The sequence below is a fragment of the Miscanthus floridulus genome, chromosome 12 (genome assembly GCF_019320115.1).
Source record: "Miscanthus floridulus cultivar M001 chromosome 12, ASM1932011v1, whole genome shotgun sequence".
NCBI classification, from domain to species: domain Eukaryota; kingdom Viridiplantae; phylum Streptophyta; class Magnoliopsida; order Poales; family Poaceae; genus Miscanthus; species Miscanthus floridulus.
In genome coordinates this window covers 70,013,782-70,038,792 of record NC_089591.1, presented here as the reverse complement: position 1 = coordinate 70,038,792, position 25,011 = coordinate 70,013,782, and the positions used below count along the sequence as shown (strand labels likewise).

The window sequence follows — 25,011 nt, the reverse complement described above, 5'->3', positions numbered from 1 at the left end:
CAGTCCTGCGTCCGGTTGGTTTGTCTCCAGTGTCCGATCGCGTCTGCTGTTGCCGAGCCTCTTGATCGGAGCGTCGAGTCGCTTTCCGCCAGCGTTCGGTCCAGCGTCCGGTCACCTCTGTGAGCTCGTTTCTTCGCAATCTTGCGTCCGGCTTGGTTCCTATCTTTATGCTTGGACTTTGCTTGATATCTTGAGTCTTCTCTTGTGCTTCTAGGGTCTTGCTTAAGGTGTTGATCATCGGATCATCATATCGCCTTTGTCCAAGTCATGTCTTGCAACCTATTGAACTACAAAACAATCACTTGCAAATTCATTAGTTCAATTTGGTTGTGTTGGTCATCAAACACCAAAATCCAAAGTAAATGGACCTAGGGTCTATTTTCCTTACAGGCGATTAGACCTGCTATGTTGTATGGTGCAGAATGTTGGTCTTCAAAAAGACGACATGTTCAACAGATAAGTGTCGCGAAAATGCGTAAGTTGCATTGGATTTGCGGTCATACAAGAAGGGATCGAGTTCGAAATGATGATATACGTGATAGATTAGGGGTAGCACCAATTGTAGAAAAGCTTGTCTAACACCGGTTGAGATGGTTTGGACATGTCCAACGAAGACCTCTAGAGGCAACGGTGCGTAGTGGAATCGTAAGCCAGGATAGTAACGTGAAGAGAGGTAGAGGAAGACCGAAGTTGACTTGGGTAGAGGCAATAAAAGGAGACTTGAAAGGATGGAATATACTCAAAGACTTAGCTTTAGATAGGAGTGCTTGAAAAATAGCTATTCACGTGTCTGAACCTTGATTGCTTCTGCTGGGTTTCAACTCTAGCCTATTCTAATTTGTTTGGGACTTAAAGGTTTTGTTGTTGTTGCAATAATACCGTAACAGCAAACAAATTTGCGTGATGATTACATACAGTAGCATACGCATACTCAACTGCCTCTCGTCTCCTGCTACTGCTAGCGGCTTAGCTCCCAAACTAAGGAGCTGGGCCGTTTAGCATAGATAGAGCTCCTCGGGGCAGATTCTCTAGGAGAATCATTTCTCTTCAGTCAAACATCAAAATTACATCAAGATTTTAGCGGAGAGTAGGTAATGATCATTTCTCCATTTACATTGAAAGTTGAGAGCTAAAAAAAAAAATCTGTTTCTCACTACTTCATATTCAATCTCCACTAAAATAATTCATGTGATGAATATCACTCCATCAAAAAAATCGAGAAGCTAAAAGGTATAGAATGGAGCTATAATAACAAGCATGCCCTACCATTGTTTATTGAGCCAATATTGTTAGGTTGTGTGGCAAATACAATCAATGCCAGCAAAGATTAATTAAGCAAGGCCCAGAAAGTTTTCGGCCGAATTCCAGTATATATACATATTTCATTTATCCTGGCATTTACATTATATACCGTTGAGTTACGATCTTCGAGCCTGATTGGTTGAAAGCCAAAATTTTGTTGCCAAAATTTTGGCAGCCATTTGGTTTGGTACCAAAATTTACCAATACCTCACAATTGTAAATATATGGCAAATATTTTTGCTCAAGTTTTGGCAACCTCTTCTTGCCAAATCTTGAGCATGGAAAATTTTGGTAGCCAACCAAGCAAACTCTAAATGCAAAAACTGGCTCTATAGAAAAAAGAAACACATCCTAAATATAGTAGCTGCCACATTTGACTGACAACCTGGTTTTGGTCTGGGGTCGCTGGAATCTGGACCGCTAGATTCTTTCTTGGTCCGCAAGACAAAACAAACAAAAGAACGGAAACCATCATGTAGTACCGTTTTGCTTTGCTTTTCTCTTCTTATTTGTATATATGTATGTACTCCAGGGTAGGTGTACTACAAGTACTAGTTCGTACCATGGATGACGATCCAATGGTGTGAACGGAATATTTCAACTGAAACATTACAAAGCAGTTTCGTTTACAAGCATCTAGTATTTTTAGCGTCATCACTCAGGAAAATAAAAGAAAAATAACTTAGTACAAGCTTTGCATGTCTTGTAGGGAGATCTGATGCGTGTACCAATTTCGCATCAACAAAAGCACAGGTTTTAGTTTAGCGTGCAAACACGTGAACCTAAATGACACAGGCTGTTTCCAACCATAAGAAAAAATCACGGGCTAATTAAAACCATTCGACTTGGAGAAGAAGAAAGACCCTCCTGGGTTTCTGGAAGCCCGGCACCTTCCCCTTCGCTGACGGGGCGGACCCACCAGTCCTATATAAAAGTCCTCCCCAAAACATCCGCCTCATTTCCAAACTGCAACGAAGACCCACGTCTAAACAGGTGGCCCACCAACGATTCACTCCCCCGATCCCAGGCGGCGGCGATCGCAATTCGCAACTTCTCCCACGCGGCGACGATCACGAGCGATGACGAGCTCCCGGGCCGGATCCATCCTCCTCCGCCGCGCCGGCTCCCGTCTCTTCACCGCAGCGGCGGTCTCTCCGGCGGCGGCCTCGAGGCCATTGCTCGCCGGCGGCAACAACGGTGTCCAGGCAGTCATGGTACGGCTGATGTCCACGTCCTCCCCCGCCGCCGCCTCGGAGGCGAAGGACGAGGCAGCCAAGGCCCCCAAGGAGGGAGGGGACAAGAAGGCGGTGGTGATCAACAGCTACTGGGGGATCGAGCAAAACAACAAGCTGGTGCGGGACGACGGCACCGAGTGGAAGTGGACTTGCTTTAGGGTACGCGCCCTGCTGCCCTCCGCCTCGCTTTGATCATTGTTCAGTTTTATCTGCCCTTGCTTTGCGGTTCGTCCCGGCGGTGGACCGATTTGCGCTAATTGTGCGTGATTAATATGTTGTTTTTGTTGCAGCCATGGGAGACGTACACGGCGGACACGTCCATTGACCTCACCAGGCACCATGAGCCCAAGACGCTGATGGATAAGATCGCCTACTGGACCGTCAAGTCGCTACGCTTTCCCACGGACATCTTCTTCCAGGTTCGTGCACGCACAATCCATTGATCTTTCTGTTCAATAGCGCGGATGATCAGTTCGGCGTTTCTAATTAGTTGGACCACTAGATACTGACTTCACTAGTACATGGCGTGGCATGGGGGTTAAGTATATCAATGGTTCCTGTTTTCTTTTTTCTCGGTTCTCCTGCTTTCTGGGAAGTCGCAGCTTGTATTTGCAATTTGCAACGTGGATGAAATCGAGTAGTTTACATCGATCACATTGGGGAATCGATTTTATATTCTATATCGAAGGTGGATAGTGACAACTGACAAGAACATCAGCAAACGGATCTATGGCATGGCAGCCCAGTAATAAAATACAGGCTTGATAATTTTTTTTGTTTGTATTAACAATTCATCTTTTTAATCTGGCTTTTAGAAGAATTTCCGTTCGTAGATGCATGTGCAAATGATCTGCATATTTTCAAAGGTTGTGAAAGGTCGATTATTCCTGTACTGTTGTAAGCTGACCCTGTGAATTGGGCGATTTGTCTGCAGAGGCGGTATGGCTGCCGGGCGATGATGCTGGAGACCGTGGCAGCGGTGCCTGGAATGGTGGGCGGCATGCTGCTCCACCTGCGCTCACTCCGCCGCTTCGAGCAGAGCGGCGGCTGGATCCGCGCGCTGCTGGAGGAGGCCGAGAACGAGCGCATGCACCTCATGACCTTCATGGAGGTGGCGAAGCCGAGGTGGTACGAGCGCGCGCTCGTCATCACCGTCCAGGGCGTCTTCTTCAACGCCTACTTCCTCGGGTACCTCCTGTCCCCGAAGTTCGCGCACCGCGTCGTCGGCTACCTGGAGGAGGAGGCCATCCACTCGTACACCGAGTACCTCAAGGACCTCGAGGCCGGCAAGATCGAGAACGTCCCCGCCCCGGCCATCGCCATCGACTACTGGCGCCTCCCCGCTAACGCCACGCTCAAGGACGTCGTCACCGTCGTGCGCGCCGACGAGGCTCACCACCGCGACGTCAACCACTTTGCATCGGTACGAAATAATACTCCCAAATTCCAATAGCAGAACCTCTGCCTGATCTCATTTTGTTGACACGTGTGTGTGTGTTGTTTATGGGATTGGTTCTGAAGTCTGAATTGGTATTTGCTTGTGCCCTGCAGGACATCCATTACCAGGGCATGCAGCTGAAGCAGTCCCCTGCGCCGATCGGATACCACTGAGGCTGTTTGTGCTCTGCTGAATTTTGCATCACTAATAAGCAAATGATGAGTGTTTTGTCTTTAAGGGAAAGAAAGAATGCTTTTGAGTTATGAGTACTACTACCGCGATTAGCAGGATATTTTCCAACCAGTTGTTTGAGAGTAAACCTATTTTATGTACGCCTCAATGTGTCGTCTTTATCAGAGCAAGCTTACTCTACATATCTATGTACATATCTCTAAGTGTGACAGGTGCTTTTCTGGCGTTTATCCACTTCCTGAAGTTCCTTGGTTCTTCATGTCAGCTGAATTGGGCTCTCTGTTCTGGAAAGTAAAATTTCTGCATAGCTCGTATCTTGTTTGGCAGAGGATTAGTTGTGCTTAATTTCATTTGTCGTTGCTTGTACTTGGGCGTCCGATGTGCTTTGGATGGCTGATTATGGCGCTTGATTGCCATGCCAACCTTTGTCGTTGTCCCAAATGGCAGATTATCGAGGGATGCGCGAACTGAAAGCCCTTGGCCCCATCTGCCGTGCCTCCCTCGTTTTCCACCTTCCGCGGCCAATCTGCGGTGCTTCCCTCGTGGCCTCGGTCTCCACCGTCTGCCGCCGCCCTCCGCCATGTCTACCATCTGGTGCCTACAAGCCCGCGTCATCCCGCAACCCAAACCTGCAAAGCTGCCACGCCGCCGCTTCTCACCACCGACCCCGACCCGCAGGTGGCTAACCCCGACCCATAAGCACCTGAAGTGCCGAGCGGACTTCACTGGGATAATTCTGTTCTGCGCTTGATTTTGCAGGGCAAGACCGGGCCGATGGGTGGGTTCTGGACCAAGTGGATGGTCAGTTCTGGTGACTGTTGGTTGAATCAAAGGGGAGCTTGTTGGGGGTTTCGGTGTGATTGTGAGTGATTAATGTGCGCAGGTGGAGAGCGCCGAGGCGAGGGCCAGGGTAGCCAAGCTCGACCTTGTAGCCGTGCTGGCTTACGGCCTGTTCGACGCCGTCACCTACACGACCTTCTTCGTGCTCGCATTCCTCGGCTACGAGAAGAGCATCGGCAAGAACCCTGCGGCCAATCTCAAGGCTCTGCTCGGTGTATGTTCTCTATGGGCTATGGCTTTGCTATGTTGTTTGCTCATGTAGCATAGGTGCTGTGATCCACTTTTTTTCTCTCTCGATTGCTAGTGGCAAATTAGATGGAGAAGTTCATGGTTGGCTAACACGACTAACTGGAATCCTCTGTACCCTTGATATCTGTAGACTAGTTGCAGAATACAATTCTGAGGTGCTTTGCTAACAGATAACTTGGTAAAAATTGTCTCATACTGACAAAATACGCTCATTTTCTTTCTGTAGACGATATCATTTTTTTTCTACTAGTTATTTCAGTGTGATCTGACCTTCTCTCATCCCAGGGTGCCAACTAGGCTAAGTTTGAACTGTTGCTGTCATTAACCATGTTTCTGTCTGCATGTTTGCCCAATGCAAAAGTGTTAGTATCCTAAGATTGATCTTGATCTGCTTTCCTTTTGTCAGATTGTTATCCTAATGTGGACTGGTAACAATGTCACAAGGCCATTCCGTGTCGCCGGTGCAGCTACTTTGGCTCCGGTGATCAACAAAGGCTTGAAAAGCATTCAGGAGAAACTTAACCTTCCAAGCCAAATGTATGCCTTTGCACTTGTGGTTGGCTCTGTGGCCTCAGTATGCTTCACAGTTTTTGGTATCTTGATCCTCTCAAAGTGGGGCAAGTAAAGGGTTGCCTCTCCTGCACATCCACAGTTTTGTTTTGTTGCAATCTTCTGTTTCCATGCTCTTTTCCGTGGGTGTGAGTTTTCTACACATTAGTTTGAGGTGATTGATATTGTACTAATTCAGTTTTCCAAGGATAATATCCTTTTAACTTGGTTAATAATTAAGATAACTTAGTTTTGGTCTTTTGATTTGTGGGTATATTACATTAAAGGAGTGGAATCTCAATATTCCTGGTGCTTAGGAGTATAGGAACTTTAAGGGGTTTTGTTTCTGAGGAATGATTTTGAGGGGTTTTGAGTGTTGCCAAGCGGTAGGCCTGGTGCAAGCGGTAGAGTCTTACCGCCTGTGACCGGAAGGTCCCGGGTTCGAGTCGCGGTCTCCTCGCATTGCACAGGCGAGGGTAAGGCTTGCCACTAACACCCTTCCCCTAGACCCCAGCACAGAGCGGAAGCTCTCTGCACCTGGGTACGCCCTTTTTTTTTAGTGTTGCCAAGCCCGAATACAGTTTGACCAAGCTACAAGAGAAATATTTGGACAATCTTATGTCATAACAAATGAGACATCTTGACTTGATTAATGCTATTATCCAAAAAAGTTTTGTCAGGTGGGCAACTCTGCATTAATACATTACAACTAAGTTAATAGTTCGATAATTGAACTATGGAAAAAACGCTTCAATAACAATCAGAACTAATGACAGAAGTTTTAGTACATATGGCTGGCATGTTAACACCACGGACCTGTATGCAGATAATTCAAACTCAACACTTCATTGCTTCGGTTGTCCTGCTCTTGGCACTCATACAACTTTTTAGCTTTGGTGCATGTATCTTCTTTGGTCAGGGAAACAGGGGGGGAAACTGAACATATTTGATGCACATCAAGTTACTAAATGTCTAGATATGCATATACATTGAGTCTAGATTGATGCAGCTCTCTCATTCTCGTATCCACATTCTACATATGTGTAAAATTCAAGAATTTGAAACAATGCCCACATTTATTTATTCAAAAGCTTCTTTCAGCAAATATAACATTAGAAGAGAGTAAACGAAACTTGTGAGCTGTGGGCATTGGACAAGCATGCTCAACACCCACAGGAAAAAAATTATCTAATAGCAAAGAGTGAACTTCCCAAAACTGACAGCTTTGTGAACAAATTTATACTATCTGCTGGTTGATTTTCAATTCTAGTTCACATACTTGCGTTCCTCTAGAAGAGAGGTCATAATCCTCCTTTAATATTTAAGTCTAGTAGGAGCGAGTCTTCGGTTTTTGGTGTGCATTTGACTTCCTTAGCCTCCTGACTTCCTACATGGTACAGCTGAAAGCCTAGATTATCTTTATCGTTGTCATCCGACAAAGCTTTCACCAATTGCTCCCTATTTTGTTTGCATACTTGAGTTGCATTGTCCATGAAACCTGATAGAGCTAGGTTGAAGTCCATGAGCTGTGATCTTGTTGATTCTATGCCATTGGATGCATTTGTGTCAAAGGAAATATTTGTCTGAGCTTTCTCTAGTATTGTCTTTAAGTACTTCCCTTGGGCCTCAATTCGCATCTGCAGCTTCTTTTGCACCTGATTACAGACATAAGCGCTTGCGGTGTTTATGGAAGAAAGTTTTGGAGTGCAAATCTCATGGCAATGATGTAAATCTGTCTTACCTCAATTTGTTCTTGTAGTTTCCTTTGGACTTCAATTTGATACCTTAGTGCATCGCTAAGTGCTATTTCTCTGATTCACATAAGAAATGCAATACAAATGATTAGTTCAACCAACGCAGAAAAGTTCAACAAAATAAAAAGGGCCCAATTAAAAGGCAATCAGTAGCATCCACATTCGTGGGCCTCTATATGTGGAGGTTTGCATACAAATTTTGGAAATAAGATAGAATAGAAATTGCTTGCTTTTGGTGTAAGTTAATACTACTTGTTTGTAACAGGTGAGGCCCTAAGTATGTTTAGGAGAACTTTAGGCAAGTCGTATTCTGTAGCACTTGGATGCCGTTTGTATGGTAATATCTACTGATAGACAGAATCCTGGTTTTGGATTTTGATTTATCCTGCTTTTGATTACACCTCTACAGTCCCATACTTGCAGTTAAAGAATACATGGTTTGATAATAAACCAATTAAGAAGTTAACGACTCATGTCTCAGTTATTAAGACTTGTGAGAATAGGAGTTGAGATCGAGAAATATTTGAGTTACGGCTTAAGGTTCAGACAGGAAATCCCTATATACTTGCTTGTAACAGTATGATCTTTTTTTTTTCAAGGTAACATTTTCTAGCATCTTCAGCTGTCTACTTGACTCAATGTGCTATATTAGTTGTAACAAATATCGCCCTTATGTTGGGCACAAAAGGTGGATATATCACTTGCAGAAATGTACCAGCTAAAGGTAATTGCTAGTTACCTCGTGTTCTTTCCTTCAGCAGGAACACCTGGAGGATGGGCTGTGGTTGAACTGAGGCCTTGTGAGAAAAGTCCTGGGGAAGCAAGATAAGATCATAAGAAAGGAACCCTTGCACGGAAAATCCTGATGACAGAAAGAGAGGAAGTGCGAGGCTCATACCGTCACTGGCAAGTTCCAGGCCTGTGTTTTTCTTGCCCTGTATTCCCAGTCTATACTTCTGTGCGCATCAGAAAAGCCTCAATGTTTCAGTACAATGGAGCAAGGGAAAGAGACTTGGTGTGTACTAGTAATGCTGAGGCAGTGAAGAAAGAGAGGTCAGACCTGGAGGTGGCTTTTTAGATTGTAAAGAGTGAGGCCTTTTATGCCCATCAATCTGAGCACTGACTTGGGTGTTGCTTCTGTTCCAGGAAGCACAAGAAATGGTTACTCCACAGTATAGGTTTGTGATGTCGTAAGGAAGCAAAATTCAGATGAATATGAGCTTGGAAAGCTAGAGAGTGGCTGTTGGGACTTCAGAGAGAGGAATTGAACTTGACGCGCGACGTGGCCTTTTTTCAAAGGCAATTTGTGGCACCTTTTTTTTTTCAATTCCAACTGCCTTTTGGTCATGTCAGTGGAATTGTACCTGTGCCAGTTTAGGCTGTTTCAACACTACAGCTGTCCTCTGACTATGCTCTAGACTTGGCAACGGCAGCCTTGCAGTGGCTCAAAGCCAGGCAGCGCAGAAATCGGACAGAAAAATTGCACACCGACAACGACAAGCACACCATATATACTAGCAAACTGCAGAGGGCTCGGCTCATCAAGCAATCGCCTTGGCGTCGGAGTGTCAGACGGCGTCATCAGGACAAGCTACACGGGGAACGGATAGAGGAAGGAAAACGAGAGCGATGAACTCACTGTCCGGGCCGCCGAGCTTGGTGACGGCGTCGACGAAGCGCTGGTGGAGTTCCGGCGTCCACCGCAGCCGTGGCTTGGGGGCCTGCGACGCCGCTCCACCGCAGCCGTAGCTCCCCTGCATCATGATCGCCGCTCCCTCTCCGGTGGCCAAAGTCACCCAGCAGCTGGAGACGACGAAGCTCTTGCTCAAGAGAATATAACGTTACCGCCTCCTAGTCCTATAGGGGGAGAAGACGATGCCGGCCGGTGTAACGCGAGCGTCGTGACTCGTGAGCACAGGTGTATGTGAGGACAAGAGGAGAGCGAGAGGAGGAGCGCAGGGCGTGGCGGAGAAGGAGGAGGGCGTCATGTGTGTGAGGAATCTAGGCCGACTTGAGCAGCTGGTGGGGTGCAGCCGTGCAGGCAGATGCAACGCAACGGCACGAGGAATAGAACAAAACGGACGGGCATCTCGCTCGGCCACGCCTCCAACCCGGGGGCGCCACTTGGCCGCCGCGCCTTCAGGCCCAGGCGCCAAGACAGCGGCTGGGAACGTACCCCATCCCAATTGGCAACAAGAAGCACACACAAGGCTGGGACTGGGACGCGTCGATTTTTCACCAGAAAATACCGTCCGATCCCTGGCGTTTCGTCAGATGCTATGCTAGGGGTCAGCGTGAACGGCAAAACGTACTGTACAATTAGTTATTTTTTTTATCTACTATTTAATGCTCCATACATACGTCTAAAGATTGATTTGTGAAAAGAAAATGAAAAAAACTTAGAATTTGGAGGTGATCTAAACAAGGCCCCGGTAGCATTCAGACTGGACAAGACAAGGAGGAAAATCGCAGGCAGACCACGTCGGTTTCGAATCTTTGCGTGGGAACCAAACGGAACGCACGGCCGCACGGGTCGGGTGCGGAGCGGACTCAACGGCGAGTCCAGCTGTGGCTGTGCGGGCAGAACAGCGGAATATTCCGGCGGCGGCCTCCGGTGGGACCCGGGGCGGGCGGGAGATACGGCGAAGATGTTTGGCACTGATATCGCTGGAATATTCGCGCCAGCTGTGGTTGCCGTGTGACCTGCTGACCAGTGACCACACCGCCTCTCCCTCCCTCTTGCTGTTTTAGTTGGATCCACGGACCAGTCTCCATCCCAACCCCCATCACAGATGGCAGAAGATTAGCCGAGACTAATACTAATGCTAAGCCTAGTACTAGATTCGGGCATCTTCGTGACTCTAGTTTGGCTCTTCTCGTACGACGATGCGACATCGTTTTGATCCATTCATTCGTGATACTCCACGATTTGATGCTGCGTGGATAGCGAAGGTAATGAGACCATTGCGGGAAAGATTCCCCGGAGCACCTATTTTGGCATCTCTACTAGCTGCCAATGCTGATCGGTGATGTGATGGCTCTATTTACAGGTCATGTTGGCAATTGGCATCCGATCAAACCCTCAAATATCTGTTGACAAAACCGGTTCACTTTGGTGAACGTTTACCACATCAACCGGCGCCAAACAGCATGGGCCACGACTCAACATCAACTGCATCGATTCTTATTATTGAATACAAACTCAAGCACCGCAAAATGCTACTGTATAAAGTACAGCGGCAGGTCACAGAATTTACACATGCTGCATGGCGAACATACCTATCATTGATATGGAACACAGGGTGTGTGATGGGTAGTTGCATGCTTACCCACAAACCCTATAAATAGCATACACGCGTGACAAGACGGGCCAAGATTGGTTGACACAATGTAATGTAATGTAATCAACAAAGCCAAAAACAAAAAAGTGATAAATCAATAAGGCATATGGAAGGAGCAGCCCGGCCGAGGAGGAAATCGCAGATGACAGGTATTTTCCTGTATGAAAGTTCACGGCTTATTTGAAGCCAAATTGATGCTTCTTGTAGTTGGCTAAGCTCTCGATGCCACCAGCTTGTGTTGGTGGAATACCAGACATTCCTAGGCCAGATCCGGTGCCCATGGTCCAAGAGGGCATGGCCTTCTCATCGGACCCATCACCAAGGCCACCGACGATGCCAATATCAGCTAGGTTCACCTTCTTCGCTGCAGTTTGTCAGAAACAATGAGAAACATAAACATGTCCGGAATTTAGACATTTACATCAAGTTGAATAGATGTCATGACAACAGGGGAAACAGAAACGAGGAACATACGTGCAGTTATGTTCAGATCAATCAATCCTCGGCTCAAAGAGTCTGCCCATATGCCAGACTTGACCTGAAAATTTTCTTTCTTCTTGTTAGGCTTGGAAGCTGCCACAGGTGCTTGGTCTGTCCTTCCAAGGTTGCTACCCGAAGAAAGATCGAAAGGGTCCTTGGCTGCTTCCTCAGTGCTAGATACAAATGCACCAAAATCAGATGCGTCAATCTTGGGAGCTGCCAAAGGTGTTTTCCCGACATTGGCACTTGAAGAAAGATCGAATGGGTCTTTAACTGCTCCCTCATTGCTTGATACAAAGGCACCAAAGTCGGATGCAGCTTGAAGGTTCTGGTTTGATGTGCTGATATTTCCAGTAGAACTGTGTGTGGGTGGTGCTGCGGTAGATGATCCAGCATTTGAGCTGAAGCCACCAAATGGGTCAGATCCATCAAAACTGTTCAAAGGAATAGCACCAAAAGGATCAAAAGGCTCAGGAGCCGCCTTCTTGGATACAGAAGTATTTACTTCAGAAGATGTCCCGGCACTAGGTGGTGGAATAAACCCAGCCTGTGGTGGAAATGCTGCAGGAAAAGATGTCTTTTCCACAAAAAGGTCAACATTGGCCCTGCAGTATTTTTTGTATGATGAGCAACGTGTATCATCATAGAGGATTGCAGAAATACATGATTTGATAACAATATTATTTTTTTTTGAAAATTTTACCACAAGACAATGAACTTTGCTGGCATTTGCAATTTCACACCAAACTTTCACTGTTTAGCTACAATCCATCACAAAATCATTGCTCTTTGCCAATTATATTAGTTTCCCTTCGTATATTTATAGTAAGAGAAAAGAAATTGAAGATGGTGCCCAAGCCCTAAGCCTAGTGCTAATCAGTAAATTTAAGGGGAAAAAATCGATTATTTTGTCTGGGTGAAAATATTTGTTTTATAGCTGTCATGAAAATAGTCTTGAGGGCATTATGTTGTTTGTACAGAATTCATGTTTATGTCCTTGTTTTAGCACTGCTTATTTATTTAATGGCACATGGTATACATGAAGCTACAGAGGCAAGATGGTCACCTCAGTGTGTGCAGTGCACAAAATTAGTGAAGCTCAAATTGAGTTAGTGAATCTACTTAGTTCAAATATGTTTACTTCTTATGCCTGGTGATAACTGAACTAATATGATCAAGCATAACTGTTTTGGTGACACAAGAGTTGGCAAACTTTATCATTTCAAAAGTTCTATTATGTCATCAGGTTTCTTTACATGGATATACATCTGCTAAAGTAGTTGTGGTGTCCTGTGCTGCAACCTGAAGGGCAAAATAGTCTATTCACCAATACTCACCTGAATCCAGGGAATTCATATTCTAGTGGTTGTGGTGTACTGTGGCAAAGAGACAATTCTTTAATGGTACCTAGGTTAATAGTGAAAGTTCAGTGAGATATAGCAAATGGCAGTAAAGTTCAGTCTCCTGTGGCCAATTCTTCCTTAATTTTAGGTTGGAACAGTACAACAGTGCTGCACAGTTTTGTTTATATTCATCCTCTTCCAGGTAATCCAATTGATTGTAGGAATGCACAAGTATTAGATAATATTCTAACATGTATAAAGAAGCCTTAACATGTGGAGAAACAAACCTGGACATCTGTATTTGCAGCTGTCTCTGTTGCCGATTGGAAATCTGCATCAGCAAACAGATCGACCTGTGGCTCTACAGCACTCTCTGTTGCTGGAGTTGCTGCAGATGTATCAATAAAATCATCCATCAAGTTTGGGCCAAACAGATCCACCTCATTTGGTTTAGCAGTTGCTTTGCCTACAAAAAAAAACAAACAGCAATGAGAATCACACATAGACCCTGTTGAAGACATGCCAATCAATAGACATTTTTTGTGCAGAAAGCCATCAAGGAACGCTTCAAGGCCATAGTCTGCGGTGTTTTATGTCGTATAAATTTAAGTACATTTCCTAAGCTAAAAAGGTCTTGGGTGGCAGGAAGAACCCAGGGGCTCATGTGATCTCCTTGGACCCTGTTTTCGCTCTACTTAGTGATTAGGACAACTGGCAGCATTTGTGCAGGTTATCATAAAAAGAAATCACAAATGGACAACTGGAGAAGTCCCTGCCTTAGTTAATTTTGGAAGCCACACGAATCTCAAATTTGTTCCTTTTGCAAGTGTAAAAAAAGGGCAATATCTGCATACTTATTGCTAAATCATACTTGATGAGGACCTATTTCAGGTTTTCAACAAATTAATTCAGTTATGAAAAAGAAATTAATTATGTTATTGTTCTGACAGTATCATTCACTTCTATCTCCGTTTTCTAAAAATAAAACATCACGACCACTGTTCATGTTTAGAACTGGATAGAAGCCCAACATAGAACTTCACTTTTTGCAAAAAATATTGTAACTAAGCACCAAATAGGTAAAAGATTTTACCATTTGATCCACGAGGATCGAAGTCATCAAAGTCGTCCTCAGTGTTATTTGTATTAGATGGGGGGTTCAAAGAGCTGGGTGAACTATAATCCTCATTCCTGGTAATTCAAACAAATCAACATCAGTGACGGAACAAAAAGTCCAGACATGAATCACTGAACTTGCCATGGTCTTGCATGATCCACACAATGATCTCCAATAAAAATAGCACAATACTTTTGTGACAGTGAGTTGTTTTGTTCAAACTATATTAAATTTTACTTCACTTGGGATTTGATTAATATGTCAAACAAACAGCAAAGCAACCACAGACATCCTATCCCACTCGCTAGAAAGATACAGTTCTCTGAAACCCTACTTGGTGCATGAAGAAAATGCAAAGTAATTTGGAACAACCTCCTATCAGGCTTCGCATCCTTCCTCAGCTTGCTGCCAGATTTCCGTCCGCCACTATTACTTGTGGAGGTTTTAACAGGTTCTTTGTCCCTGTAACTGTCACCGTATGAGTCAGCTTCCTTTTTACCACTGAAACTCCCATAACGTTCGCCTGAACTGTAGTTGCTACCAAATGAGGCTGAGCTCGATTTATATGTTATGCCTGTGGATGATAGTCCAACGTACCTTCATCCACAACAAATAGTATTAAGATGAGTACACAATCCAAAAATTCATGGCAAACACTCAAAGCTTTTCCAAGACAACTTACTTATCACGATTACTGGCTGCTTTGTCTCTCACGGCCTTTATTCTCTCCTTGTCATTTATGATGCCCACAATAGTTTCTACTTTTTTCCTCACATTTATTCCAGCATCTTTACCATTAGGTTCGACATACTCAAAACTCGAAAGGACCTTCACGAACACAACACAAGAAAGAAAATATTTAATTGCATTCAAGATCAACAAATGACAAAGTATAGATAAAATCATAAAAGCAAAGAAAATCCATACCGAGATCTTAGAATAATGATCAAGAATGTCATCAACTGCCCTCTCAGAACCATTGGCTATCAAGTACTCAATAATTGTCAATGCCTGAACAAAAAGTCTTTTCTTAGTAAACAAAACAATTGATTAAGAAAATTAGATACACAAGTTGTTCTCTTTGGTGGTTTCTATGGCCAATGTAGAATATATGGAATAAAGACTCATCACTTGATGAGAAACAGTAATATCATAGAACGATCATGAAAGACCAATAACCTTATACACATGACGCCAATTCGCGCCTCTCTCAGACAGTCTAGTCCATAGGACATTCATTACCATCTGGCACTCAGCGCTGCAGATTTCAGAAGCATTTGAGCATTGACAACAAGAAGTTGAGAAGACACAACCCAAGGGACTAGAACTTACAACTTCTTGGTAGTGTGTGCAAGCTCTGAAAGAGCACTTCCATGAGGGCCCCACGGTTCATCACTTGTTGCATCAAGTACCTGATGTTTTTTAAAACATAACAGGGAGAGGTATACATGGGTTAATCCACAGGCTATCATGCCGTAAAGCATTTTTGTTAACTTTATACTTAATTAAAGCAAGCGATCACAGATTTATAATAATATATGTTGCCAAGGCACCATTTAGTGTGCAGAAAAATGGTGTTTCAGGTACCATATAGATTACTAATTATACAAATTTCAACATAAATTTTGCTGGACCAACTAATAATATCTTAATTTGGCAATGTAAACTCGTATCCATTTCAAATTGTAGAAATAAAATAATGAAGTCATACAGAAAACACATCCAAACTACACGATATCGTGAAATGATTGCTCCCTCACCCACCACATGAACCAATCAAAGAACTACGACTCCAACACATAAATAAAAGGGGGAAAAATTTTACAGAGAGATAGTGCTAAGATCTGGGCGGGGCGAGATCCGACCTTCTGCTCGATCTCGGGGACCTTGAGCACCTTCAGATTGACCTCCCTCTTTCTGCACGAGTACACGCGCAACACGCAGATCAAGATCCGAAGGATCGAATCCAATAAGCATCACTCTCAGAATCTAACGACGCCAACGAGAGCATAGACAAGGCCAGAACTTACATCTCGCGCACAGTCTGATCGAAAACCTTCATGAAATCCATCGCCGGCGAGGAGTGGCTGCAGCCGGCTGCAGGTTCGTTGGGATCAGATCTAAGCTCCGCCCGACCGAGTTGCAGTGGCAGCTAGAGGAGTGGCTCAAGCTGTGCCACGATGTGGACACGCCGAACGAATCGCCGTGTCCGTTAAGGACGCAACAGAATCCTCGCGGATCCCGGTCTACAGCCCGGCCTCCGCCCCCACGGCGAGGCCCCTGGCGCCGGCGGCGGAGGGCGCGCGCGGGATGCAGCGAAGGAGAGCGGGGGAGCCGGGGAAGGAAACGTGGGAGAAAGGGGAAGCGGTGAAGTGGGCAGATGGCCACCTGCGATATGAGTTAGCTATGGATGGCCTATGGGTGGGTATCTTTGGACGGTCAGGATCAGATAGGGCCATGATCTGACGGTCCATCTGCAGCCAGTTCAAGTGCACAGTCACGAACACATGCCATGCTAGATTGATGCTGATGTATTACCAGCCTACCACATTTGGTTGCATTGCATTGGATCTGGGAATTACTCTATCTTTCTCTAAGTCAAAGTAATGTGAAATCTCTGCGTTAGAAAATTGGATTGTAGCTCTGATCGGGGATTTTCTGTTGGGTGACCAGAGCACTTTTACAGCGTAGCAATGCTGTACAAAAATCAGGGGTGGAGACTGCATGGCCTGACAGCATGCAGTAGCAGCATTGGGTTATGCTGGTAAGCTTACATGAAAAATTTTCTATTTTGTTGACGGAGAAAGCAAGCAATTCTTAACTGCTGAGCTGACAACATGCTAATATCAGCTACTCTTTCCATTTTCAATTTGTAACTAGTCGCCTGTTCGCTTGAACTTATCAGTTAGAATCTACATTATTTTTCTCTCACGATAAAACAGCTTTAGCCGGCTTAAGCCGGATTTAATACCAGCCAAATAGGCCCTACGTTTAGCTTTGTTTTAAGTCACATGTCTAACTTTGACCAAACTTATAGAAAAATATATTATAACATCTATAATATCAAATAAATATACTATCAAAATAGCTTCCATGTTGTATGTAATGAATCTAGTTTGATGTTGTAGGTGATTTAGGAAAAAGCTAAAATGATCACAATTTGGATCGGAGGAAGTATTTACTATTCCTCTTGCCATCAACATGCTAATATCAGCACAAGATCATGGATAGACTGAAGGCTAAATGAGGATAACTACAAGAGAACCACAGAAATATGATACAAGTTTTTTTTTTATCGAAAACATATGTACATTATGGACCAGTATGGCAGCAACCAATGTTACCAGCATATAGCAAGTTGAAATATAACGTCAATGTGATTACATCCCTAGAAAACCCCAAATAGCCAACAACTGTACACATGTCAACACATAATAGTGTCTGATGATAATCCCTCTATGGAACATCAGGTCAGCGGTTCCTTGTGCCTTGCGGTGATGTTAAAAAGGACCCGTTCCTATCAACAGGTCAGCAGGCTCCGGAAGGTCTCTTGATAACTGCAGAGGGAAGAAAAGATGATCATATATAACCAGTTCCTGATTGCGTGAAATGATAAGTACACAAATGATCGGTATGAAGGGCTAGAGCAATACCAATGATGGCATTTCCTCATCGGATATGGTTGAAACTGTTGAAGATCCCAGTGTAGGAGGCCTTAGGCACGGCTTCAGGAGTTCCAAACACATTCCAGATCCGCAATGTCTCATCTGCTGCAGCAGATGCCACATTGCATCCATCAGGGCTCTGCAGAATTACCGCAAGGCAAGGGCAAGCGAGCCATAAGCAATGCATTCACGGAAATGTAGTGTCAAGCAAGCCACAACACAAGGCAATCGAAAGCACAAGGCGTAAAGGAGCCAAGATTACCTGAGCCATGAACAGGACGCGTGATGTGTGGCCATTGAGTTCAGCCAACTTAACCATCGACGGGTACTTCCACAAGATGAGCTGATTCTGAGTGAATCCATGCGAGCTCAGCAGCTCTCTCTCATTCTTGTTCCAGAGCAGCGCGCACACTTGCGATCCAGTGTCGACTGAATTGACGCATGCACCAGTGTGGGTGTTCCAGAACTTTATGCATCGGTCACCTCCACCACCTCCAGAAGCCAGCAGGTTGCTCTGGAATGGACACCATGCCAATGCCTTGACGGCAGACAAGTGGCCCTGAAGCCTGTGCAACCATTGGGTATGCCCTGCAGTCTGTACAGAGGATGACATGGACACATCCCAGATGTGTAGGAGATTGTCATTTCCACCACTGGCCAGTTGCTGCCCTGATCCTGACCATCTGAGCCCACACACCTCCTGCTCATGCCCATGGTATGTCTGCACAACATTGTTCCTGATCCTCACATCATTGTTCACGATCTTGCCATCCATGCCAGCCAGTTGTCAGGATGCTGTTGTTCCATGCCAGAGAACCAACCCTTGACTCATGCAACCCTCGCAGTGTCCTCAGCTGCAAAGAATCAATCACAATGGGCATCTTAAGCACAATTCACAATGAGCAACTTAAGCACAACCATTGATAAAAGAACATATTATCAGGAGACTACCAACCAGTCGGTTTGAGGTGGAGTCCCAAAGCTGGGCATCAGAGGAATTGAGGCCTATGGCAATGTGCTGGCCATCAGGAGCCCAGCTAACGCTTGTGACAGGACCAGAGTCCTCATCAATGGTAACAAGCTCGGTCACTGACTGACTGGAGGCGTCCCAGAGATACACCTTGCAGCCCAGCGCGATGGACAGCACATTGCTGCTTCCCCAGTCTAGCAAGTTCAGGTAATAATCGTCAACGAGCCCTGGGGCATCCAGAACCTTCTCCGCAGACTACAATAGGTACAACGCGCATTCAGTCAGGAACATCATGGAACGTGCAAGCCAAAGAGTTATTGTATATAGCTAGGCGTGCATACCTGGGGAACTTGTCGGCGCTGCTTCGCCGGCTTGGCTTGGGTCGCATCAGCACGGAGATCCGTGAGCATGCTTTCAGGCTCCGGCGGCTTGTTCCTGAAGGCAAGGATCCTTGTGCGGTTGTTGAGCAGCTTCTCGGCGAGCAGCTTCCGGTACGCCTCCTTGGCCGGGGAAACCCTAGCAGCCGGGTTCTCCTTGCCCTTCCTCGGCTTCCGTCAGCAGGTAGTGCGCCAAGTCCATGTCCATCGCCGACCGCTCCGGGATGAACCTGTCGCCCTGCAAAACAAGGATCCATCAAGCGTTGCGGCATTCCGTCCAACAGCCTGCGTGCGCGTGCCAAGAAAGAGGGGGGATTGGGCCATTGGGGCCGGGAACTCACGTAGCACTTGGCCAACGGGTTGCGGGACCCGGTGCTGAGCGGTGGCATGTACGGCCTGGACCCCGCCTCCTGGAGCGCCGGCCGCGGCGCCGCGGCGCGCCGGCTGCGGCTCTTGTGCGACGAGATGGAGTTCGGTCCTGCGTCCATGGTTTAGAACTGGAGCAAGAAACAGGTCACAACGCAGCCAAAAGGGATGTGCTACTTTATTTATCACAAACAAGAACGACGAGATTCGGTCGCGAGACGGCGCCCGCCCTCGTCGCCCCGATCGCCGGATTCGCTTGAGGCGGCGGAGTAGGACGATGAGATCGGGGAGCCGAGATGGAGGCGGCGGAGACGGGAAGGTTTTCTTTCGCAATTCAGGTGGGATCCGTGGAAGGAGTGTACGGAAGGGGGCGGGGAGAAGGGTTTTGTTTGTAGCACCGCAGCCGCAAGCGGCAAGCCCGTACCTGTAACGGCTAGTGCCCGAGAGAACTTCAGCCGTTGGGTGGCGACGGAGGCTCGCGTGTTGACGTGTTGTATAGCCGGTAGTACAGCAGTTACGCAAGCCGGCAACTATCTACCCTATCTAGCCTATGCTCCTAAAGCTATATACCACCCCCTCCTTCACAGATCACTGTTTACCTACAGCACCCTCTTACAGTGCATACCCATTAACAGCAGAACGTACCCATTAACCATTAACGCCCTTTAATCCGTTTGCAACAATATAAACCCATTAACAACAATACATATCCTTCAAACATTAGCAACCTTTAATAATAAGCAGTACTCAACTACTGTACCAACCCATGCTCCCTCTTCCTTTCGATGTCGTACCTTACTCCTGCAGCGAATGATTTTTCCCTTTTCTTCCCCCTTTTTATACTGCTCTCTTCTTTCTATGCCACATACTGCTTTCTTTTTAACTTACTTCTGTTTTTTTTTTGCTACTTTTGCTCTCTTCCTTTTCAACGCTACACGATCCCAATCAGCTAATGTTTTTTTTATACTAGGTCAGACCATTTCTTTCCTCAGAAAAAAGTAATTCTTTTACATATTAAAGCATGCCAATTCATTTTGTGCAAAACATTAAAAAATACATTCTCTGCACATATTTCTCACTATTATTGCCCGCTGACTGCGCGGGGCCCTGGCTAGTATATAGTATAGCCAAACCGCTTGATCACAGTGATATGTCTCAAACGACCGTGATTACATGGAAATAGGTAATGTCGGCCGTTCGGACCGAACCCGTATAAGTCGCCCGCTCACTCTGCGCCTCGCCAACGCTGCCCCTGCGTCGCCTGCTCGTTCAGCGCGGTGCGCGCCTCTGCTCCGGGACGGACCTCGCCCTCGACCGCGGTGCCCCTGCTCGCATCGCGCGCCCCCGCCGCCCGCCCCGTGCCGCGTGCCCCTGCCAGGACTCACACCTTCCGTCGCGGGCGCGCTCCATCTGCCTGCCTCTGCCCCTGCCAAGGTCTGTGCCGCCGTCGAGCTCCACATGGCGACCTCTGCGCCACTTCGTGGCATCGAGCTCCGCGCCGGCATCAAGCTCCGTGTCGACGGGCCTCCATTCGTCCAAGCAGCAAGCAGATGCTACGCGGAAAAGCACATGTTGCAAATAGTATGTTTCAAGTATTTCAGATGTTTCAGAGGTACTCCCTCCGTTCCAAATTATAAGTCGCTTTGACTTTTTCGGTTCATCCATTTTGCTATGCATGTAGATGTAATAATATGTCTAGATACATAGCAAATTTGATGAATAAAAAAAAGTCAAAGCGACTTATAATTTGGAACGGAGGAAGTATGTTGCAAGTGGTGTATATCGATGTTGTAAAAGTAGATCGGGATGTTGCACATGTTATAGTGGCTATACACTTATGTTTCAAGTGCATATTCTAAATGTTTCATTTGTTCTAGACGAATGTTGTAAGTGTTTTATCTGGATGTTGTAAAAATAGATTTGGATGTTACATATACATGCATGTTGCAAGCATATATTTCAAGTGTTTTCAGGTATTTTTCATACGTATGTTTGTGAGTGTTTCATCTGAATGTTGCATATGTTTGCAATGGGTTTTAAATGTTTTTTAGGCATTTTTGTAAGTGTTTTAGACGCTTGTTTAAGTGTTTTATTTGTCTTCTTTTGTATATTACAACTATTGCATCTGGATGTTTCAAAAATAGATCATGTGTTGCACATGGTATACACGTGAAAAGCGGCCGACGGCGCGGACAATGTGCGGGGCGGTGTGGGCAGGGCAGCACAGGCCCCCTACTAGTGCGCTCCATCACGAGCCCGACCCGCTGTCCATATGCTAGCGCCCCTGACGGACGTCCGGTCCGGGCACGTCCGCATGGAAAATGTTGTTGAGCAGATTAATCATCGCTGGCGATGTGATATGTTTACACACTGTGTGACGCTGTAGTGTTCTTTATCTTTGAGTAATTGGGCTAATATTAGGTCCGGTGCAGTCAAATAGCAGCCAGGACATAGAAAAACGTGTTTTTTTTACGGAATAAAAAAAACACGTGTTTCCAGGGCGTGGAATCTTTAGTTTCGTTGTCGATTGAATCAATTTATAGCACCCGGATCTAATCCACATCAAGAATGTTGCAAGTAAGTTCTCAATTCACGTATCACCAGTCTGATTCTGAACTCAGACACACAAGCACAAAAACACCTCAAAAAAGGATTGCGCTATCTTAGGATGTTGGTAATTAGTAACAGTGGTCGATTTCTCAAGTGAACACGAGGTGACAGCAGCGGCCAAAACATGGAATCTGCAGTCCCGCCTGTTTACCCTGCGGTGCATTCTTTTGCAGATTCAATCACTCAGGATTAACACACGATCAGAAAGTTCAGAGTAAGCAACCGTTGAAGGCCTTTCGAAGTGCAGCTTCGTCCAAATTTCTGCCAATAAACACGAGTTTGCTGATTCTCTTCTCATCAGGTTCCCACGGCTTTCCTGGGCATCCTTCCAGCATAGAGTGCACGCCCTACAAGTGCCGAAGTAAAGAAATAAGAAAAGAGATCTTCTGTGCTAATAAAAAACTAACAGCATCACTCAAAAGTCAAAACAAAACTAAAATTAGGAGATGTATCTTTTCAAATTCATTCAGGTAAATGGAAAAGAAAAAGATCAGCTACCTGAAACACGAAGCGTCCAGTGGACTCATTTACGGATATAACACCTTTTAATCTGTACAGATCTTCCCCTTTCTCATCAACCAGTCTCTCCAGCCAATCATTAACCTTAAAAAGACAGTAATGAAGGGATGAATACCCAAGAGTAGTACTCCCTCCATTCCAAATTATAAGTCACTCCAAGAACCTTGGAGAGTCAAAGTATCTCAAGTTTGACTAAAATTATAGAGAGAATTACAAAGACTTATGACATCAAATAGGTATAGTATGAAAATATAATTAATGAAGAATCTAATGATACTTAGTTGGCATCATAAATGTTATTATCTTGTCATGTAAATTTGGTCAAACTTGAGATGGTTTGACTCTCCAAGATTCTTGGAATGACTTATAATTTGGGATGGAGGGAGTATATTTCAAGTGAGTTCTTCACAGCAATTTTGGTTAATCCAAGTAATTTTACCTCATCAAGATCAAGTAATCCCTCTGAAACAATGCTCACACTAGTGACAGCTGAATCATGGACATGATCATGATGGTGTCCTACATGCCAAAAGAGTAAACTAAAATTGTGACAGAAAGTTAACAAAAATATGTCCACACGAACGTCAGTGCAAAGCACTGGCAGTGAAACTTGGCTGCCACCTCAATTTGAAAGTAACTGTAACCATTTCTTCATCATAAGATTTGATCCGAGATACAAATCCAGAAGATTCAGAGAAAAGGACATCAAAGGGTGCACTTTACCATGTTCATCTCCATGGTGACAATGATCTGTCTCCCTGCTATCTTGCAACTGGACTTCCGCCTCAACCCTATGCATGTTTTATCTCGATTATAGAAGCAATGTATGATATGCAACTCTCAGGCAACACCAAAGAAACGAAACACTACTAACCTGTCAAGGTCATAGCCTCCAATTCCCAGCACAAAGTCCATGTCAACATCACCAAACTTCGCTGTTTTCATCTGTGCCATCCCATTTATGAACTGCAGGAGAATTTTGGTCTTCGTATTTATATAACACAACAAGCTTGCAATTTTTCTATCTAAAGGATTATACCAATCTACCTTCGGTTTGTTAGTCAATGCCTCCAATTCTGCATCATCAACCAAATCAACCTGTATTACAGAATTTATGGAACATTAGGGGAAAAAAAGACAAATTCCTGATAAGTTCTATTCTAGAACCAAAAAATGCAGATAGAAATGTAACTGGCGAACAATTAATAGTGAACTTTTAATACAATATACTACAGAAAATACCTTGTTCAATATAATTCGGTCTGCATAGGCAACTTGTTCTACTGCCTCATTTACAACCCACCTGGCTTTCACTTCATTCAAATGCTTCATGGCATGCTTGCAATCAACCATTGTAACCACACCATCAAGTTTCACATACTTAAGAGACCAACTCATCTGAACAGAATGTCTCAATGACAGGACCAGGCTTCGCAAGACCTGGACTATGAAGTAGAATCTATCAGATAATGAAGAAATCATGGAATCATGCATCTGTAGGGCCTGTTTCATTATTGAAAAGTTTTGGCATCTGCTACAAATTTGAAATAGTACTGCAGGAAAGGATTTTATTCCAATAAGATTCACCTGTTGTTTCAATAACAATATGATCAAACTTGTCCCCCTTCTGCTTCACTAGCTTCAGAAGCATCTTTACAAGATCTCCTCGGACAGTGCAACACAAGCAACCGTTATTCACCATTACAATATCCTCAGTAACAGATGAGTGGCTAGCAACAAGCGAGCTATCAATATCCACCTCACCAAACTACACGGAAAGAAAATATGGCTGATTAACATGGGGGCACTAGGTCTCACGGTGTTTAATTGAGCTAATTCATTGCAAATGTTGGGTCTATAACTAAAACATGCCATAAATGGTTATCTTACATAGCTGAAGCGTACAATATCAAAATCTTAAATTATTACCGATATATGTCTATTGAGATTACCTCATTTTATTAGTCGGGAAAAAAAAGATTACCTCATTTTCAATGACAGCAATTCTCTTCCCATGCTGTGAGGATCAAAATGTGGTTCAGGAGAGTTGTCTGCAAAATTTAGATCTCAGTACAATAAGTCAACCTTACTAGATAATCATCAATGCTTTATACTTTTATAGGCTATAGCCTCATGTATGTGATTCAAAACGGCGACAAGCTTACAATATGTCTAATTCCACAGCAATAGCATTATAGCATTTGCTTTCACAAGTAGAGCACTATGTGGCCACTTATATTTGGGATCAGATTGAGAAATGCAACAATCGCATCAGCCGCTGTCTGAGCTCAAGGGAACTTGCAGCAGCTACATACTGTACACCACGGCACCAATCAGTAAGCACTGTGCGAGAAGGCAGCACCTTGCCGGAGCCGAGGAAGCCCGGTGATGACGGTGGCGGGAAAGCGGGTATCCAGCGCCTGCGCGTCGAAGGCGGCTTCGGAGAGGTTCCGCGAGAACAGGGCCAGCGGCCGCAGAAGCGGCGGCTCGAGCGTTCGGAAGCTGACTGGAGAAGGAATCGAGGGGGCCGCGGAATAGAGCGGTGGCCGTGGTCTTGGCCACCCTCGGAAGCAGCAGCCGCGCAACGGCGGCCGTCATGTGGACGGGCTTGGGTTCGGCGGCGATCGAGGCGTCTTTCTTTTTTCTTTTTCTTTTCTTTTTGGC

General features: G+C 45.2%; 4 protein-coding genes and 2 pseudogenes across 4 annotated transcripts; 2 read left to right on the top strand and 4 right to left on the bottom strand.

Annotated features, from left to right (window-relative positions):
* The first annotated feature begins 2,280 nt into the window (after positions 1-2,280).
* Positions 2,281-4,388, top strand: LOC136497300 (ubiquinol oxidase 1a, mitochondrial-like). The gene is made up of 4 exons (XM_066493095.1): positions 2,281-2,696; positions 2,828-2,956; positions 3,472-3,960; positions 4,089-4,388. The coding sequence occupies exons 1-4, from the start codon at positions 2,382-2,384 to the stop codon at positions 4,146-4,148; spliced, it is 993 nt and encodes a 330-aa protein (XP_066349192.1). The 5' UTR covers positions 2,281-2,381; the 3' UTR covers positions 4,149-4,388.
* Positions 4,389-4,680: 292 nt separating this feature from the next.
* LOC136497306 (uncharacterized) lies at positions 4,681-6,069 on the top strand. The gene is made up of 4 exons (XM_066493103.1): positions 4,681-4,845; positions 4,927-4,968; positions 5,051-5,221; positions 5,663-6,069. The coding sequence occupies exons 2-4, from the start codon at positions 4,942-4,944 to the stop codon at positions 5,879-5,881; spliced, it is 417 nt and encodes a 138-aa protein (XP_066349200.1). The 5' UTR covers positions 4,681-4,845; positions 4,927-4,941; the 3' UTR covers positions 5,882-6,069.
* Positions 6,070-6,567: 498 nt separating this feature from the next.
* Positions 6,568-9,332, bottom strand: LOC136497303 (myb family transcription factor PHL11-like). The gene is made up of 6 exons (XM_066493099.1): positions 9,199-9,332; positions 8,620-8,696; positions 8,458-8,515; positions 8,299-8,371; positions 7,547-7,616; positions 6,568-7,460 (listed from the first exon to the last, which is right to left on the bottom strand). Exons 1-6 carry the CDS (start codon positions 9,320-9,322, stop codon positions 7,107-7,109), a joined length of 756 nt encoding a protein of 251 aa, XP_066349196.1. The 5' UTR covers positions 9,323-9,332; the 3' UTR covers positions 6,568-7,106.
* A 1,389-nt stretch (positions 9,333-10,721) lies between these two features.
* Positions 10,722-16,220, bottom strand: LOC136497291 (clathrin interactor EPSIN 1-like). Its single transcript, XM_066493091.1, has 11 exons — positions 15,871-16,220; positions 15,706-15,757; positions 15,173-15,252; positions 15,020-15,098; positions 14,768-14,851; positions 14,523-14,668; positions 14,213-14,437; positions 13,817-13,914; positions 13,012-13,189; positions 11,375-11,985; positions 10,722-11,264 (listed from the first exon to the last, which is right to left on the bottom strand). The coding sequence occupies exons 1-11, from the start codon at positions 15,909-15,911 to the stop codon at positions 11,077-11,079; spliced, it is 1,782 nt and encodes a 593-aa protein (XP_066349188.1). The 5' UTR covers positions 15,912-16,220; the 3' UTR covers positions 10,722-11,076.
* Positions 16,221-17,119: 899 nt separating this feature from the next.
* Positions 17,120-19,647, bottom strand: LOC136497292 (cell division cycle 20.2, cofactor of APC complex-like; annotated as a pseudogene).
* Positions 19,648-21,769: 2,122 nt separating this feature from the next.
* On the bottom strand, positions 21,770-24,945 carry LOC136497295 (uncharacterized; annotated as a pseudogene).
* Positions 24,946-25,011: the final 66 nt, after the last annotated feature.

What these genes read in the sequence shown, in the direction of transcription:
- LOC136497300 (XM_066493095.1), top strand. Translation starts at nt 2,382, where the DNA reads ATGACGAGCTCCCGGGCCGGATCCATCCTCCTCCGCCGCGCCGGCTCC. An exon ending in GGAAGTGGACTTGCTTTAGG is followed by an intron (nt 2,697 to 2,827) that starts GTACGCGCCCTG and finishes TTTTTGTTGCAG; the next exon opens with CCATGGGAGACGTACACGGC. An exon ending in ACGTCAACCACTTTGCATCG is followed by an intron (nt 3,961 to 4,088) that starts GTACGAAATAAT and finishes TGTGCCCTGCAG; the next exon opens with GACATCCATTACCAGGGCAT.
- LOC136497306 (XM_066493103.1), top strand. Translation starts at nt 4,942, where the DNA reads ATGGGTGGGTTCTGGACCAAGTGGATG. An exon ending in GGTTCTGGACCAAGTGGATG is followed by an intron (nt 4,969 to 5,050) that starts GTCAGTTCTGGT and finishes TAATGTGCGCAG; the next exon opens with GTGGAGAGCGCCGAGGCGAG. An exon ending in ATCTCAAGGCTCTGCTCGGT is followed by an intron (nt 5,222 to 5,662) that starts GTATGTTCTCTA and finishes TCCTTTTGTCAG; the next exon opens with ATTGTTATCCTAATGTGGAC.
- LOC136497303 (XM_066493099.1), bottom strand. Translation starts at nt 9,322, where the DNA reads ATGATGCAGGGGAGCTACGGCTGCGGTGGAGCGGCGTCGCAGGCCCCC. An exon ending in CAAGCTCGGCGGCCCGGACA is followed by an intron (nt 8,697 to 9,198) that starts GTGAGTTCATCG and finishes TTCCTGGAACAG; the next exon opens with AAGCAACACCCAAGTCAGTG. An exon ending in AACTACAAGAACAAATTGAG is followed by an intron (nt 7,461 to 7,546) that starts GTAAGACAGATT and finishes GTCTGTAATCAG; the next exon opens with GTGCAAAAGAAGCTGCAGAT.
- LOC136497291 (XM_066493091.1), bottom strand. Translation starts at nt 15,911, where the DNA reads ATGGATTTCATGAAGGTTTTCGATCAGACTGTGCGCGAGAT. An exon ending in GATCAGACTGTGCGCGAGAT is followed by an intron (nt 15,758 to 15,870) that starts GTAAGTTCTGGC and finishes GTACTCGTGCAG; the next exon opens with AAAGAGGGAGGTCAATCTGA. An exon ending in CGATCCTCGTGGATCAAATG is followed by an intron (nt 13,190 to 13,816) that starts GTAAAATCTTTT and finishes TTTTTTTTGTAG; the next exon opens with GCAAAGCAACTGCTAAACCA.